This window comes from Malus sylvestris, chromosome 4 (assembly GCF_916048215.2).
Source record: "Malus sylvestris chromosome 4, drMalSylv7.2, whole genome shotgun sequence".
Taxonomy (NCBI): Eukaryota; Viridiplantae; Streptophyta; class Magnoliopsida; order Rosales; family Rosaceae; genus Malus; species Malus sylvestris.
The window spans coordinates 863,715-879,391 of record NC_062263.1 but is presented as its reverse complement, the minus strand read 5'-3'; the positions used below and the strand labels follow the sequence as shown (position 1 = coordinate 879,391).

The window sequence follows — 15,677 nt, the reverse complement described above, 5'->3', positions numbered from 1 at the left end:
GAGTTCGTTGCTCTCAGTGCAGTGTGATGTATTGAATCATGCTCATATTCACACGAGAAGCATGAAGGCATATAAACAAAAGGAATGTAGCCTTTAGGCCTCACACGCTTCACACGAGTCTAGAGCTAACAAATCCCATGTGAGCGGCACATGTTTTCACTTAAACTTCTAATAGAAAAGACAGTTCGCACAATACAAGCCATTAAGATGTTTTAATCTCAGCCATACATTTTGACCGAGTGTTCTAGCTATAACTAAGAACAACACTTCAACTTTTACAGGAAACTTGAAATCCAAGCAAACTTCAATCCTGCAACAAGCTTAATCTCCAACATCTGCCTCTTCCCAATTCAGTTTGCGAAAAAGCAAAAAAGCTGAAATAAAAGCATCAGACCATCTCCAACAGAAGTAGAGCCAAAGGGCTATGTTTAGCCCTAGAACCCTGCAAGAAATTATATTTTAATGAACAGTGTCAGACCATATTTTATATCATCTTCAACCGAGGAGGCCAAATGGTCATAGGCCAAACATAGCCCTTTAACAAAAAATCATCTCCAACTGAAGGGGCCAAACATAATTTATTATTTTAATTGAATTAATATAGTTAAGTAAATTAAACTATCATATTAAAATAAGATTTTCGAACATATTGGAAGGTTATTGAAAGAGGTGGCCATTTGAAAATATTTGAAAAAATTATTGGAAGAGAATAGAATGTGAAAAATTGGAATAAAATGAGGTAGGATAGTACGAAATGGTGAAAAGTATGTGAGAAATGGTGTAAGAAATAAATTTCATCCAAAAAAAAAAAAAGTGGTATGGGCTCATCGAGTTGGCTGGAAATGGCTAGCCCGCTAGCCTAATTTGGTGGTTTTTGGCCCGATGGGCCCATAAACCCTTTGGTCTGGCCATCGGTTGAAGACAATTTTCGCGTTATTTCTAGCTATTTTTAACCTCTGACCGGTTCGGAGATGGACTCAATTTAGCTGCTTTTGAATCTTAGTATGAATTCAACTTTTTCTCACCTTGAGGGCAGAAAAGCTGAAATAAAAAAGCATTTTAAAGTGTGAATTAGGATTCTCTCACTTCTTCTTTTCATCTTCTTCTCTCACATTCTCTTATTTTATCTTTTTTTTGTTATAAAAAATTAATATAAGATGTTAAAGTGGTTTAACTATGACCATTTAAATAGAAGATGAGGAAAAAAAAGGTAAAAAAAAAGGGAAGAAAATCCTACTCCAATTCAATTTGCGCAAAAGCTGAAAAGCTGAAATGAAAGCAGCATTGTAATTGCTTTTGAATTTTAGTGTTAATTTAACTTTTTTCCCACCAATTCAGTTTGAGCAAAAGCAGAAAAAAAGCAGTTGAATGTTAGTGTGAATTCAACTTTAACTTTAAAAAAGCAGCACTACTGCGGTGGGAAAAAGTTGGGCAACTTCAAACACCTCAACCATTGAAAACTTAAGACAAAAAATATGGACCAGGATCCTCTCTTGAGCTAGGGATGAGGATCCTCCTCATCAATGAGTGTGGGTCGTTGAATGAAAATTTAATGGTTACAATTATTATAACTTTAAAAGGACCTCCCTGTTTGTAGCCGTTGGATTTTTATCCAACGCTCCACACTCATTGATGAGGAGGATCCTCATCCTTAGCCCAGGAGAGGATCCTGGTCCAAAAAAAATAACCATTGAAAACTTAAAAAAAAAAAGCAGAAGTTGCCCAAATAATCTCTCTTTGTCAGAACGATTTCTCAGATTTCCTACAACGCGACATCACAGCGAGCTTACTCTTTCTCTCTGGGAACGACTTCCTCTGCGCTACATTCAAAATTGAAGGCTAAGGTAAGATGGGTTGATTTAGGGTTTGAATTTAAATTGTAGGAATTAACGAGCATTACTTTGTTTTCTTATATAATCTTTAAACTAGTACACTTTCTCTCATAATCCCTCGAGTTGAAAGGTGATTATTTTCTCTATTTTCTCCGTTTATTTTCTTAAAAATTTTAAATAAATTTAATTAAATAAAAATTAGTTGATTGATAACTCCTGATATATATATTGATATATGTTTATATTATGTCTGTATTTCTATTAATGTAGATGGAAGATGAACGAAGATGGGAGGACTTAAAGATGGACTGCTTGGTGAAAGTATTTGAAAGAGTTGGAGTGGAGTCGCTGCTGTTGGATGTCCCTTTCGTGTGCAAGTCGTGGCACAAAGCAACCCTAAATCCTTCAAGCTGGAAAAATCTTGTTTTCCCTGAATTTGAACCCGAACCTTTTGAGTTCGATCCATATCCCTTTTACGAAAGATTTCTTACTGAATATCGGGTCGGTGAGGATCGCTTCTCTGTCACTGATTTTATAAAGCTTGTAGTCAATCGTAGCCGCGGAAGTGCTGTTTCTGTCAAGCTACCTGGTTGCTGCCCAGATGAAGCATTTGAGCATGTTGCTAATGTGTAAGTCGTTTCTTCTTGTCTTTTTTTTTTTATTTTTTTTATTATTTTTTTATGTCTTTTGGTATACCTTGAACTGTTGTTATTTTCTATCTGGGACATGCAACATCCATTGCGTCTAATTACAAAAATGACACACCCTCTAGAATAATAGTTTAGTTCTACATATAATGGTAGGGCTCGCCTCTCTGTTAGAGAATGTATCACTTTTGCTTCAATTTCTTCGACATGGATTGCTTATATGCTATTACTTTTTTGCAGGTGTCCTGACCTTGTGATTCTGGGTTTACCCAGATTTCTGCTGTATGGTAGCATAAATGTAGAATTAATTGGAAAGTTCAAATGCTTGGCGATACTGTCTTTGGGCTGCTGCCACGAATTGGAGAAAATACTTGCCGTGGTTAGCGTCCACTGCAAGTTTCTTCTTCATTTAATCTTGTCGAATGCAGACGTTGGAAAAGATGAGGCAACGGCGATTGTCAACTTGGTGCCTAATATCAAGCGGCTTACCCTGCATCGGGCAACCATTGATAAGGACAATCTCGTCGTTTTACTGCAGGGCTGCAAAGATCTTGATTATTTGGATGCCACAGATTGTATTGGGTTTAATGAGGACGACGAGGAGATATCTCAGCTAGCTTCCAACATTAAGATGTTTATGTGCGAGGGATCAAAAGAGCGCTCTGAAATTTCTGTTGCTTTTGAAGCTATGATGTCGGAAATGCAGAACTTTGATTTCTCTCAACTCGCTACAATGTTTGCTGAGGTTGATGGTGATGAAGAAGAGGTTGACGAGGAGGTTAATGAGGAAGGAAGTTCAACACCAAACATCTGATGATGTTCTAAAATATCGCACATTAAATTATATAATTTGTTTTAAAAGTGCATGCTTAGCATATATAGTTTGTAAAATTATTATCGTCCAAAATCCCTATTTCGTTTAGGGGACTGTAACTTGTTTTCATACTTATGAAGATATCGCATATGTTAGACCTATATTTGCAATTCATTCCATTTAGACGCACAATTAATAAAACTACGAGCATTCCAATCCTGCTGAACAAAAGTTTAGCTAAAAAGATAAAAGTTAGTCGTATGATAGACGTTCCCTTCCCGACTCTCGCAAAGTGGGGAACCGTGTTGACTTGGGTCGCACGGCTCTTCAGAAAAGTTCTACTTCATTAGGACTCTCTTTCTTTCCTTTAGATTTAGGAGTTCCTAAATGACTTTTTATGTTAGGAGGTGTATAGAGAGCGTGATTGGTGTTCATTTTTTTTACTGATGGACAATTCCGCTATTGACGAATACATGAGTCTCATGCACTATTATTATGACCACATTATTAGAGAGTGTGTTAGCAAGTATGACATTTTTTTTTCTTGCATTTGAATAGTATCGTTTTTACAATATATAACATGTATGTACGGAATTTTGTGACTTATTATCTCATTTTATTTTTATTACTCTAACAGAAAAAATTACAATGCACAAAATATAAACTGAAAAAAAATTGAAAAAACGAACACACCTTCACTGCTCAGGTATTCGATTGTTAGTCTGATTGTGATTTCCATAACAGATTAGGAAAACAAAATTGAAAGAAGTAAGTTACCCAACTCGCAAGGAACTTAACGGCTAGTATTAATTTCCAATTCCAATTCCCAGTCGGATTTGGAAATAGCCACTTAAACCTATGTATCTACCCACCAAACCATCACAATACTTCTCTCTGAACAATTTTCATCACAACCCTAATTTGCTCAAATCGATCGCGTGCCCCTCTCTCTCTCACACACAATACAGAATGAAGAAAATCCGGTCGAAACGCAAGCTACAAGACGAGGGGTTTTCACAGAGTGGAATGCGCAGAATTATGGCCCCAAAACGTCCCAGGACTCCTGAGGAGATGGAGGGGGAGTTGAAAGAAAAGAGACAGAATATGCGACTGGAAAATAAAGAGATTGACGATAAGTCCCATTTTCTGTGCGCAAAAGTTGAAGAAATATTTAATGGTGATGTAGACAAGTATTTCGAATTCCTGGAGCATCTGCACCAATATTCCCAGAAAGTTGTAGACCTGACCGAGTTTCTAAACATCATCGATGACTCGGTTCGTGCCGACGAACCTCTCATGAACAAGCTTGAAAGTCTCTTGGAGCGCTGCGAGGAGGCCCAGAAGGAGTGGCCGAGCTGCTCCAGGCCGATCAAACGTCTGAAAATTTGAGGATCATTGAATTTTTTTTTCATTTAATTTAATTTGTTTTTGTAGTTCCACGCAACGTTCATAAACTCTTCTGCATCGAATTTTGCACCCTAACCCTTTGCATATCTCACTTGAATGGGTAAAAAAGTCATTTCAAACCTCATAATTTGTCACTTTAACGAAAAAATTTTGGTACTGTTTATTTGAACGAAAAATCACATTTTTACATTAAAAAGTCAATCCTAATACTATTCACTTTAATTTTTATTTTATCTTTTTCGTTAAAATTCAAAGTTTTCAAGTTTTTTTCATTAGTTTTTCTTCACAAACAATACTTGGATTCTTACATGTAAGCAATCATGCCTTATTGAACGATGATGGCCATCATCATTACTGTTTATACAGAACCATTCATTCTTTAATCATCATCATCTCTAAATTTCTCTCGATTAGGAGACTGTTTAATGATTCACGTGAATTAAACCAATTAATTATTTATTGGACCAAGTTCAATCTTTGTCTTTCTTGTGCTTCAAATATATTTAACTTTTGAGAAGATGGCTAAATGTTGAACACAACGTGTCATGTGACAACATTTCACATACATTTAACTCGTGAGAAATGATTTTCACCTCCGTCTTTATCCCCTTATACTCCCCTTGTTTTCAGCTAGAGATTGAACAAATCTACGGTGAATCAAAGGAAAGAAACAAGCAATGAAGTGCCAGAGGAGAAAAAGGGAGCGTGAAAATCGTTTCCCTTAAAACTTTATACACACGGATTGACATAAAATAAACAAGATGTAGGCATGATTAAAAAAATAGGAAAACTAATGAAATAACTTGAAAACTTTGAATTTTAACGATAAAGACAAAATAAAAGATAAAGTGAATAACACGAAGATTGATTTTTTAGTGTAAAAATGTAGTTTTTCATTAAAGTGAACAGTACCGATAGCATTTCGTTAAGTTCCCTAAAAAATTTTGCAGTACAACATTTTCATCTTAAAATACCATCCATACAAACTGTTTGGTGGAGAGTGTAAGTAATGTGCTACAAACTGAGTAATATAGTTTTACGAGTCCAATCCCCGCTTAATGACAACATTGAATATTTGTCGTGGAGCAACAAATACTACCACAGATTCAAAGGGGAAAAATTTTTAAAGGAAATGTGAAGCTTCTACAAAATACCACTGATTCAAGTATCCACTTGCAACCTTTGACAGGCAGTAGACATGTAAGACCCTTTCAAGCTGGTAGCTCGAGCTTTACGCTGTTCTTCCAGCTGCAGAACAATAAAAGGAAGTCAGCGTTTCGTACAATTATACCATATGCTACTGATATGAAAAAAAATGGCTAAGCTTATACCTCTGGAAGTAATAGTAGAAGAAATCAGCATAGAGCAAAGTCTGGATAATCCCTGCGATCCAAGCTGCAGGAACAGAAAAAGGGCATAACTGAGAAGTGCACATTAAGCACAGACAAAAGAAGATACAACAAGAAGTGGTATTTAGTTGAATTGAGAATGTATGAAAGATCACACAATCACACATCCACAGAGAGAGAGAGAGAGAGAGAGTCGTACTTATCCAGTGGACATAGTGTTCCTCAGTAAAGTAGCGATAAATCCAGTTCAATATGTATAATGCTCGATATGCTCTGTAATAACAGATTCAAATTACGGTCACATACACATACAGCATAAATATGATGCTGGAAAACATGATGAGCATGAGAACACAACAAAGCGTTGTGATAAAAGAAAAACATATAATGTATCAAATACAATCTAACATATAGGGGAACCACAGTTTATTTTTCTGAAGTACCACATGCAAGTCAAAAGTAGTTACTACCCAAGAAGGAAAACATATTGCCCTGTTAAGTTGTCAATGTTTCTTGTCCTTTGCAACAGCACCAGTTGAGGAAGTATGGCAACTGCTTCCAAATATATGGAAAATGTCCACATCACCTGCTCAATCAATTTAATAAAAGCACACAAGAATGTGAGCAATGTGAAAAGAACGGTATTTGCTCTGTCATAATCTCAATTGATACTTTTACTGTAAACCTGAATGTGGTCAAACAGTTCGACTAGAACATGAACAACATCGAAGCCACAAAACATAGAAGATAAAAGGATATCATCAAATTATCCAATAAGAATAAAATGGAATTAAATAGATACCTCTTTAAAAGTGAACTTCTCATTTATAACCAGGGCCAAAACAAGACAAGGGAGCAGAAGAAATAAATGGCGGAATGTGTCTTGGTCCTTATCATATGATCTCCGAACAACCCTATGGCGCCTTATGTACCAAACAATTGAGAAAGAGCTACCCAAAAATATCAACTTCATCACAGTATTATAAAACGAGACGTAGGTAACAAAAATATCCAAATAGCGGGTTGCAAAGACAAGAGCATAGAGTTCTTGAGTCTTCAAGGAAACACCTGCATGGAACAAGCGAAGTAGAACTTAAGAGACAATACAAGTTTCAAGCAGGCATTACATACTAGATTAGGAGCGAAAAGAATAGGACATTACAATTAATTATTATCTACTCGACAATCAATTTAGCATATGATGTACTGGATGCAGTCAAATGTTTCAACCTGTTCTAAAGAAATTATTTTCCAATTTGGTGGACGTTTAGGATCACGTGATAATTTGCATACACTACATTAATTCATGCCCCTCCATATACATCCTAGAACCCCTCATATAGGTATACCTTTGTCCTTGGTCCTTTCTCCTTAGTGAACCGGCCAAGCACCCCTCATACACATACCTCTACGCCATCATCCCAGTCCGATTGTGCAAACTCCTTATATGAATTTAATAAAATCTTTCACTTACAAACTCATACAGAACCCTAATTGTGAAGAAGCTCTTTATAATCTTGCAACTTGTGTTTCCCTTCAGACTAAATAATATGGTCCACATGACTACAAACATCAACCACATGACCTCGTCCTTGATATGCCTAGTCAGTTGCACTGCAGAATTTCTAAATCTTTTAGTTTTGCATCAAAAGTTCACTTCGAAGCACCCATTGCTAATTGGTGCTCAATTTTTATTTCATAATGTTTACAACTAAGTCAATCCAATTTTGCAGAAACATTAAACCCTAGATCTCTAGCCGACCCCACTTAGTGGGAAAAGGCTTTGTTGTTGTTGTTGTTGTATTAAACCCTAGATCTCATAATGTTTAGCTTAAACTAAGTAAACTCATCCTCCAGAAATCTAGAAAACTCAGCCATGTAACCCAAAACAGCGAAAATAAAACGAAAATGCTTCAAATTTTTCCTTGTATTCCGCCATTTCTCAGCAACCAAACAAAACCCAGAAAATGAAATCACAAAAGACGAGTAATTGGGAGCTGAATTCACTGAAATTGAAAAGAGGAAGAGGAAGCTAACCAGAACAGGATTTGATAGTGTGGATCTTGAGAAGCAAAACCAGAACGCTGGCCAAATGGGTCATATCCCCTGCTAATCTGAATATATTCATCTTTTCTCTTCGATGGAGGAAACTTGAAAGTGTGGGGGTTATGGTGGTGTTTGGATCAACTGGATAATATTTTTATCCGATGCGTTTCCAGATCTCTCCTCCCATTTGATCCACCTCCCACAAAGAATGGGTTTCTTCTTCGACTATATTATTGATTTCGATTCTTTCCTAATTTGCGCTTTCCTGGATTTTAGGACAGCAAGAAGCTATATAGATGAGCAAATAGTAACTGTTAAGAAATTACCAAAAGTAAAAGGAGAAGGAAAAAAAAGGAAACGATCCCTTCCTCTTAATTTATCAAATCAAAGAATTCGTGCTGACTGAAGTTATTATAACTTTTAAAGTATGTCCTGTTTATAATCGTTGGATCAAATTTTAATGGTACGAATTTCCTAATTTGGTATATTAAAATAAAGAGATCCGGATAAAATCTCTTTCGGAAAAAAATTAGAAAAAATGACAACCTATGGATTTGTCCAATATCTCTCATATTATTGGAAGGGAAACAATAAGGCTAACTCTAATTGAGAGGGAGGGCTAAAGCCTAACGCGTTCTGATTTGGACAAAACCCAACCCTAACCGAAGGTTTGACTAAAAATTGGTGAAGCTCACCAAGCCAAAATACTACCAAGGGGCATTGGGCTGGCCAAACTTAGGTCATCTCCAATCGAACGTGCTATTTTTAGCCTCTATTCAGATTATATACAATCTCTAATCAAAGGGGGCTAGCCTATTTGTTAGCCTCCTTAATAATTTATTATTTTAAGTTTGTTCTTTAATTTTATCGGTTAATTAAATTAAATTACCATATTAAAATAAGGTTTTTTGACATATTTAGACGATCACTTGTCGGTAAATGTTGTTTTAAGTTTCATGTTATTAAATATTTTAGTTTCACTTGCATGTTAACAACTTAGACATTAAAATGAAGTAAGATAGTATGAAATTGTGAAAATAATGTGAGAAATTGTGTAGAAATGTCTTAGGTATTTATAAGAAAAAATTAGATTTTTTATTTATTTAATTTTTAATTTCGTCTTAAAAAAAAAAGGCCTACATGATGTTAGCTAGCAACACAGTTGGGCTCAACTTTCAGGGCTGGCTGGCTGGTTATGTTTGCCTAGCCCTCTGGTCATTTGGCTATATTTTTGCCCGGTGGGTCCCAAATTTTTTGGCCCAGCCCGCCATTGGAGATGGGGTTTTTGTCAAAACGGGCTATGTTTTGGCATATAGCCCTTTGGCCAGCTCGGTTGGAGATGACCTTAGCATGATAGCCAACCTATTTGTTGGGACCCAGCACCAGATGCTTCAATTTGCCATTTGATCCAACGACCATATTTATCCCAAGGCTCCAACGGCCTTCTCACATCCTCTTCACCTTTTTATACTATTGTATTTCATTTTAAATCCAAATTTTTGCATTTTATTCACCTTAAACACTCTTTTATTGAAGGAGTTATGTTTAGCTCCTTTGTTTGAAGATGATATATAAACTCCGCCTATGTAATTTTACATTGCCAGTCCCAAGCCCGGATAAAGGAGGAGGGGGAGGGCGTCAGGTAGTCGACAGCCGGCACTCCATGATCACGTCGAATCCTTATGAAAATGAATCCAGAACAAAACCCGTAAGTGGCGCGCTGTGTGGCCCGAGCACAGTGATAAGTGAGCAAGGGTCGCTGTATCTCCATCGGCACCCGGATGCAGTGTTAAATGAGCAAGGGGGCCGTAGAAACTTCTTTTCGAACGACTCCACTCAAAGTTGTTTGGGAGCATATGCTCCTATCAACTTTACACGGGACACACAAAAGAAGTACTTTGATCCTATTAGACGGGGGAGGGTGAAGAAGTTAGGACAGAAGGGTAGAGTTCAAGAGAGCAAAATGCGTTTAGGAACGTGGAATATAGGAACCTTAACGGGAAAATCTATGGAAGTAGTGGAAGTTATGGTGAGGAGAAGGATAAATATTATGTGCCTACAAGAAACTAAGTGGGTTGGTAGTAAGACAAAAGATCTAGAAAACTCAGGGTTTAAACTTTGGTATTCGGGCACAAATAGAACGAGAAACGGTGTTGGCATCATCGTGGACAAGACCTTGACACAAGATGTTGTAGATGTCAAGAGGGTAGGAGATAGAATCATGGCAATCAAGATTGTAATAGGACAAGAACTTATCAATGTGATTAGTGCGTACGCACCTCAAGTAGGGTTGGATACGAGTTCGAAGGAGAAATTTTGGGAAGACCTTGGAGACTTGGTGCAAGGAATTGCTCAGACGGAGAAGTTATTTATAGGAGGAGATTTAAATGGACACGTGGGCAGGGAGACAGGCAACTATGGAGGTTTTCATGGTGGCCATGGTTTTGGGGAGAGAAACGAGGATGGGGAAGCTATCTTGGATTTTGCAATGGCATATGATCTCTTCTTAGCCAACACCTTCTTTAAGAAGAGAGAAGAACATGTGATCACCTACAAGAGTGGGTCGTCAAAAACACAAATAGATTTTCTTCTAATGAGGAAAGGGGATCGTATAACTTGTAAGGATTGCAAAGTTATACCAGGAGAGAGCGTGGCTAATCAACATCGCTTGTTGGTGATGGATGTACATATCAAAAGAGTGAGACAAAAGAACAAGACTTGGAAGTGCCCAAGGACTAGATGGTGGAATCTAAAAGAAGAAAAACAAGCCATTTTCAAAGAGAAGGTAATCACCCAATGTGTGTGGGATAGAGAGGGGGAAGCTAGCCAAATGTGGGATTCCATGGCTAGTTGTATCCGAAAAGTAGCAAAAGAGGTATTAGGAGAGTCCAAGGGCTTTGCCCCACACCAAAAGGAATCTTGGTGGTGGAATGAGGAGGTACAAACAAAGGTGAAGGCTAAGAAGGAATGTTGTAAAGCCTTATACAAGGAGAGGACCGATGAAAATGGTGAAAGGTATAGAAAAGCGAAGCAAGAGGCGAAGAAAGCTGTCAGAGAAGCTAAGTTAGCGGCTTACGACGATATGTATAAACGACTAGATACCAAAGAAGGAGAGTTGGATATCTATAAACTAGCTAGAGCAAGGGAAAAGAAGACAAGAGACCTAAACCAAGTGAGGTGCATCAAGGATGAGGATGGAAAGGTTCTTGCTACAGAGAACGCGGTTAAAGACAGATGGAGAGGTTATTTTCATAATCTTTTCAATGAAGGACATGAAAGGAGTGCTTCTTTAGGGGAGTTGAGTAACTCAGAAGAGTGTAGAAACTACTCTTTTTATCGTCGAATCCGGAAGGAAGAAGTGGTTGTAGCTTTGAAGAAGATGAAGCATAGAAAAGCAATAGGCCCAGACGATATACCAATCGAAGTGTGGAAAGTTTTGGGAGAGACAGGTATAACATGGCTCACTGACCTTTTCAATAGGATTTTGAAAACGAAGAAGATGCCAAATGAGTGGCGAACGAGCACTTTGGTGCCTATCTACAAGAATAAGGGCGACGTACAAAATTGCATGAACTATAAGGGTATTAAGTTAATGAGTCATACAATGAAGCTCTGGGAGAGAGTCATTGAGCATAGATTGAGGCAAGAGACACGGGTTTCGGACAACCAATTCGGGTTCATGCCAGGGCGCTCAACCATGGAGGCAATCTATCTCTTACGAAGATTGATGGAAAGATATAGAGATGGGAAAAAGGATTTACACATGGTCTTTATAGATTTGGAAAAAGCGTATGATAGGGTCCCAAGAGACATTCTTTGGAGGATTTTAGAGAAGAAAGGAGTACGAGTAGCATATATCCAAGCTTTAAAGGATATGTATGAAGGAGCAAAGACTGCCGTAAGAACTCATGAAGGACAAACCGAAAGCTTTCCCATAACTGTAGGATTACATCAAGGCTCATCCTTAAGTCCTTACCTTTTTGCGTTGGTAATGGATGAGTTAACAGGACATATTCAAGATGATATTCCTTGGTGTATGCTTTTCGCATACGATATAGTGTTGATAGATGAAACTCAGGAAGGGGTAAATGCAAAGCTTAACCTTTGGAGAGAAGTGTTGGAATCTAAAGGTCTTCGCCTAAGCCGATCAAAGACCGAATATATGGAGTGCAAGTTCAGTGCAAATGGAGGCCAAAACGAGTTAGGGGTGAGGATCAGAGATCAAGAAATACCAAAGAGCGACCGTTTTCGTTACCTAGGATCTATCTTGCAAAAGAACGGAGAATTAGATGGAGATCTCAACCATAGAATACAAGCTGGATGGATGAAGTGGAAGAGTGCATCTGGTGTGTTGTGTGACCGCCGTATGCCACTGAAGCTCAAGGGAAAATTTTATAGGACGGCAATAAGGCCGGCGATGCTGTATGGCACAGAATGTTGGGCGGTGAAGCATCAACACGTACACAAAATGGGTGTAGCGGAGATGAGGATGCTTCGTTGGATGTGTGGGCACACGAGAAAGGATAAGATTAGGAATGAGGATATCCGGGGTAAAGTAGGAGTAGCCGAAATTGAAGGAAAGATGAGAGAAAATCGGTTACGGTGGTTTAGACATGTGCAAAGAAGGCCTATTGACGCTCCGATTAGAAGATGCGACTATGGGACAGAGGTTCAGGGCCGAAGGGGTAGAGGAAGACCTAGGAAAACTTTGGAAGAGACTCTAAGAAAAGACTTAGAGTACTTGGATCTAACGAAGGACATGACACAGGACCGAGCACAATGGCGTTCTAAGATTCATAAAGCCGATCCTACTCAGTGAATTGGATTTTCCAAGTCTCCAACCGAGAAGTTTTCCTCACTCGGAAAATTAAGGGAACACTACCCCAACCTACATGCTCCACTCAGAAAGCTTCAACATACAAGCTCCAACAAAAGAAAATTCAAAGAACTTAGCGAAGAAGGCTTTGGTGTATTTAACACAATACGTTAAAATGAAGGAAAACTTATTTATTGATATCCCCGATAAGCTACAAATATGTACATATACATGAGTCAAAATAAACAAACAAGATGGAGCCTTCACAAAGGTTGCTTAGGAGAAGTCTCAGCAGTCGGTAGAGCCCCAGAAAGAGAAGGCATCGAAGGGGGATCATTCGGAGCCTTAGTACTGGACAGAACCCTAGAAGGAGGAGGCATCAGAGGTTGATCATTTGGAGCTTCATTACGCGGTACAGCCCCAGAAGACGAAGGCAATAAATGCCTTTGGAACAAACCCACAAATCTCTGATGATCAAGTAAAACCTGACCATCAGTTTCCTTCATCTGGTCAAGCTTCCTCTTCATGTTTGTAGCATAGTCATGTGCGAGCCGGTGCAACTGTTTATTCTCATGCTTGAGCCCTCTAATCTCCTGTTTGAGACTCATCACTTCGGCCGCCAATGATTCAACTTGGCGGGTTCGAGCAAATAGGCGTTGGGTCATATTAGACACAGAACCTGCACACTGAACACTGAGAGCCAGCGAATCCTTAACAGCTAACTCATCAGACCGTTTGGAAAGTAGTCTGTTATCTTTGGGAGTGAGAAGGTTCCTGGCCACCACCGCAGCGGTCATATCATTCTTCATCACGGAATCCCCAACGGTAAGAGGACCAGTAGGGGAGACGAAGGATGGGCGCCATATGTTGTCTGGAGAAGGCGGGGCTACCTCTTCAACAAGGTTCAAGTCAAAACGACGGTCGGAGGGGCCAGACATTTTCAAAGGTGTTGAAGAGAGAAGAAGTCGGACAAATCAAGATCTTAGAAGTGCAAGAATGAAGCTTCTACTGGTGGAGATTCAAGTGTGCTTTGGAACTTAATGTCAGCCCTTATAAAAAGCTGCACTCGACAGAGCTTCAGACATCGAAGAGGCGCCTGCTCAGAAATCGAAGAGGCGTTTGCTTTCTCAAAAGCTGGGCTGCTTAGAGACCACGAGGGTGATCTCATAAATCGAAGAGGTGTTTGCTTTCTCAAAAGTTGGGCTGCTCAAAGACCATGAAAACCGATCTCAGAAATCGAAGAGGCGCTCGCTTTCTTAAAAGCTGGGCTCCTCAGAGACCACGAGGGCCGATCTCAGAAATCGAAGAGGCACCTACTTTTCCAGCCTTGTCAGCACCTGTCACACGCACACTCAGCTTTGCGGAAATTATGGGTATTCTGTCGAAGACTTCTGGGGAAGTAGAAAACACATGAATCTTACTGTCCAATCACCCACTTCCCACACACAACAATAGCTCATGGGTACCACAGATAACTTTGCCAAAGTTCTCTGCCAAAGTTGAGCACGTGAAGCTTGCAGCTCCCACTACATCGCTCTGACCAAGAAGGGTAAAAGAATAGCAAAGAAACAGCACTAACAAAGTTTAGACCCATAAATTTTGAAGGTCTAGCTACCATATTATTACCCACAAGGGTAAATGAACAGTACCACTGCTGGATAATTGGAAAGTCCCTGTGTGTCAACCTCTGTGCCTCGTGGCAAGGTAGACTAGCAAACATGCCCAACCTTTACTCACATTCGAGAAAACACTCCCAATAAGATTGCTTGCTCCAAAATCGAAGAGGCACCGTCCTCCGAATCTCGAGAGCCAGACTCCCAACATTACTACTTTCTCAAAAATCGAAGAGAGGGTAAAGGAACAGTACCATTGCTGGATAATTGGAAAGTCCCTGTGTGTCAACCTCTGTGCTTCGTGGCAAGGTAGACTAGCAAACATGCCCAACCTTTACTCACATTCGAGAAAACACTTCCAACAAGATTGCTTGCTCCAAAATCGAAGAGGCACCACCCTCCGAATCTCGAGAGCCAGACTCCCAACATGATTACTTTCTCAAAAATCGAAGAAACACTGCTCCCCGAATCTCGAGAGCCAGACCCCCAGCATGATTGCTTTCTCAAAAATCGAAGAGGCATCGTTCTCCGAATCAATCGAAGAGGCGCTCGCTTTCTCAAAAGCTGGGCTGCTCAGAGATCACGAGGGCCGATCTCAGAAATCGAAGAGGCACCTACTTTTCTAGCCTTGTCAGCACCTGTCACACATATACTCAGCTTTGCGGAAATTATGGGCATTCTGTCGAAGACTTCTGGTGAAGTCGAAAGCACAGGAATCTTACTGTTCAATCACCCACTTCCCACACGCAACAATAGCTCATGGGTACCACAGATAACTTTGCCAAAGTCTCTGCCAAAGTTGAGCACGTGAAGCTTGCAGCTCCCACTACATCGCTCTGACCAAGAAAGGTAAAAGAATAGCAAAGAAACAACACTAACAAAGTTTAGACACATAAATTTTGAAGGTCTAGCTACCATATTATTACCCACAAGGGTAAAGGAACAGTACCACTGCTGGATAATTGGAAAGTCCCTGTGTGTCAACCTCTGTGCCTCGTGGCAAGGTAGACTAGCAAACATGCCCAACCTTTACTCACATCCGAGAAAACACTCCCAACAAGATTGCTTACTAAAAAATCGAAGAGGCACCGCCCTCCGAATCTCGAGAGCCAGACTCCCAACATGATTCATTTCTCAAAAATCGAAGAGACAC

The 15,677-nt window shown here is 39.3% G+C and overlaps 2 protein-coding genes across 2 annotated transcripts; one reads left to right on the top strand and one right to left on the bottom strand.

Annotated features, from left to right (window-relative positions):
- The first annotated feature begins 1,634 nt into the window (after positions 1-1,634).
- LOC126618645 (F-box protein FBW2-like) lies at positions 1,635-3,454 on the top strand. Its single transcript, XM_050286766.1, has 3 exons — positions 1,635-1,844; positions 2,103-2,461; positions 2,720-3,454. Exons 2-3 carry the CDS (start codon positions 2,103-2,105, stop codon positions 3,291-3,293), a joined length of 933 nt encoding a protein of 310 aa, XP_050142723.1. The 5' UTR covers positions 1,635-1,844; the 3' UTR covers positions 3,294-3,454.
- A 2,188-nt stretch (positions 3,455-5,642) lies between these two features.
- Positions 5,643-8,373, bottom strand: LOC126618648 (ER lumen protein-retaining receptor). Its single transcript, XM_050286770.1, has 6 exons — positions 8,087-8,373; positions 6,852-7,117; positions 6,520-6,635; positions 6,249-6,322; positions 6,032-6,095; positions 5,643-5,948 (listed from the first exon to the last, which is right to left on the bottom strand). The coding sequence occupies exons 1-6, from the start codon at positions 8,175-8,177 to the stop codon at positions 5,912-5,914; spliced, it is 648 nt and encodes a 215-aa protein (XP_050142727.1). The 5' UTR covers positions 8,178-8,373; the 3' UTR covers positions 5,643-5,911.
- Between the last annotated feature and the right edge of the window lie 7,304 nt (positions 8,374-15,677).

Coding starts and splice junctions, on each gene's coding strand:
- LOC126618645 (XM_050286766.1), top strand. CDS start 2,103: ATGGAAGATGAACGAAGATGGGAGGACTTAAAGATGGACTGCTTGGTG. Junction 2,462..2,719: donor TTTGAGCATGTTGCTAATGT/GTAAGTCGTTTC, acceptor ACTTTTTTGCAG/GTGTCCTGACCTTGTGATTC.
- LOC126618648 (XM_050286770.1), bottom strand. CDS start 8,177: ATGAATATATTCAGATTAGCAGGGGATATGACCCATTTGGCCAGCGTT. Junction 6,096..6,248: donor ACACTATGTCCACTGGATAA/GTACGACTCTCT, acceptor CTGTTCCTGCAG/CTTGGATCGCAGGGATTATC. Junction 5,949..6,031: donor TTCTACTATTACTTCCAGAG/GTATAAGCTTAG, acceptor ATTGTTCTGCAG/CTGGAAGAACAGCGTAAAGC.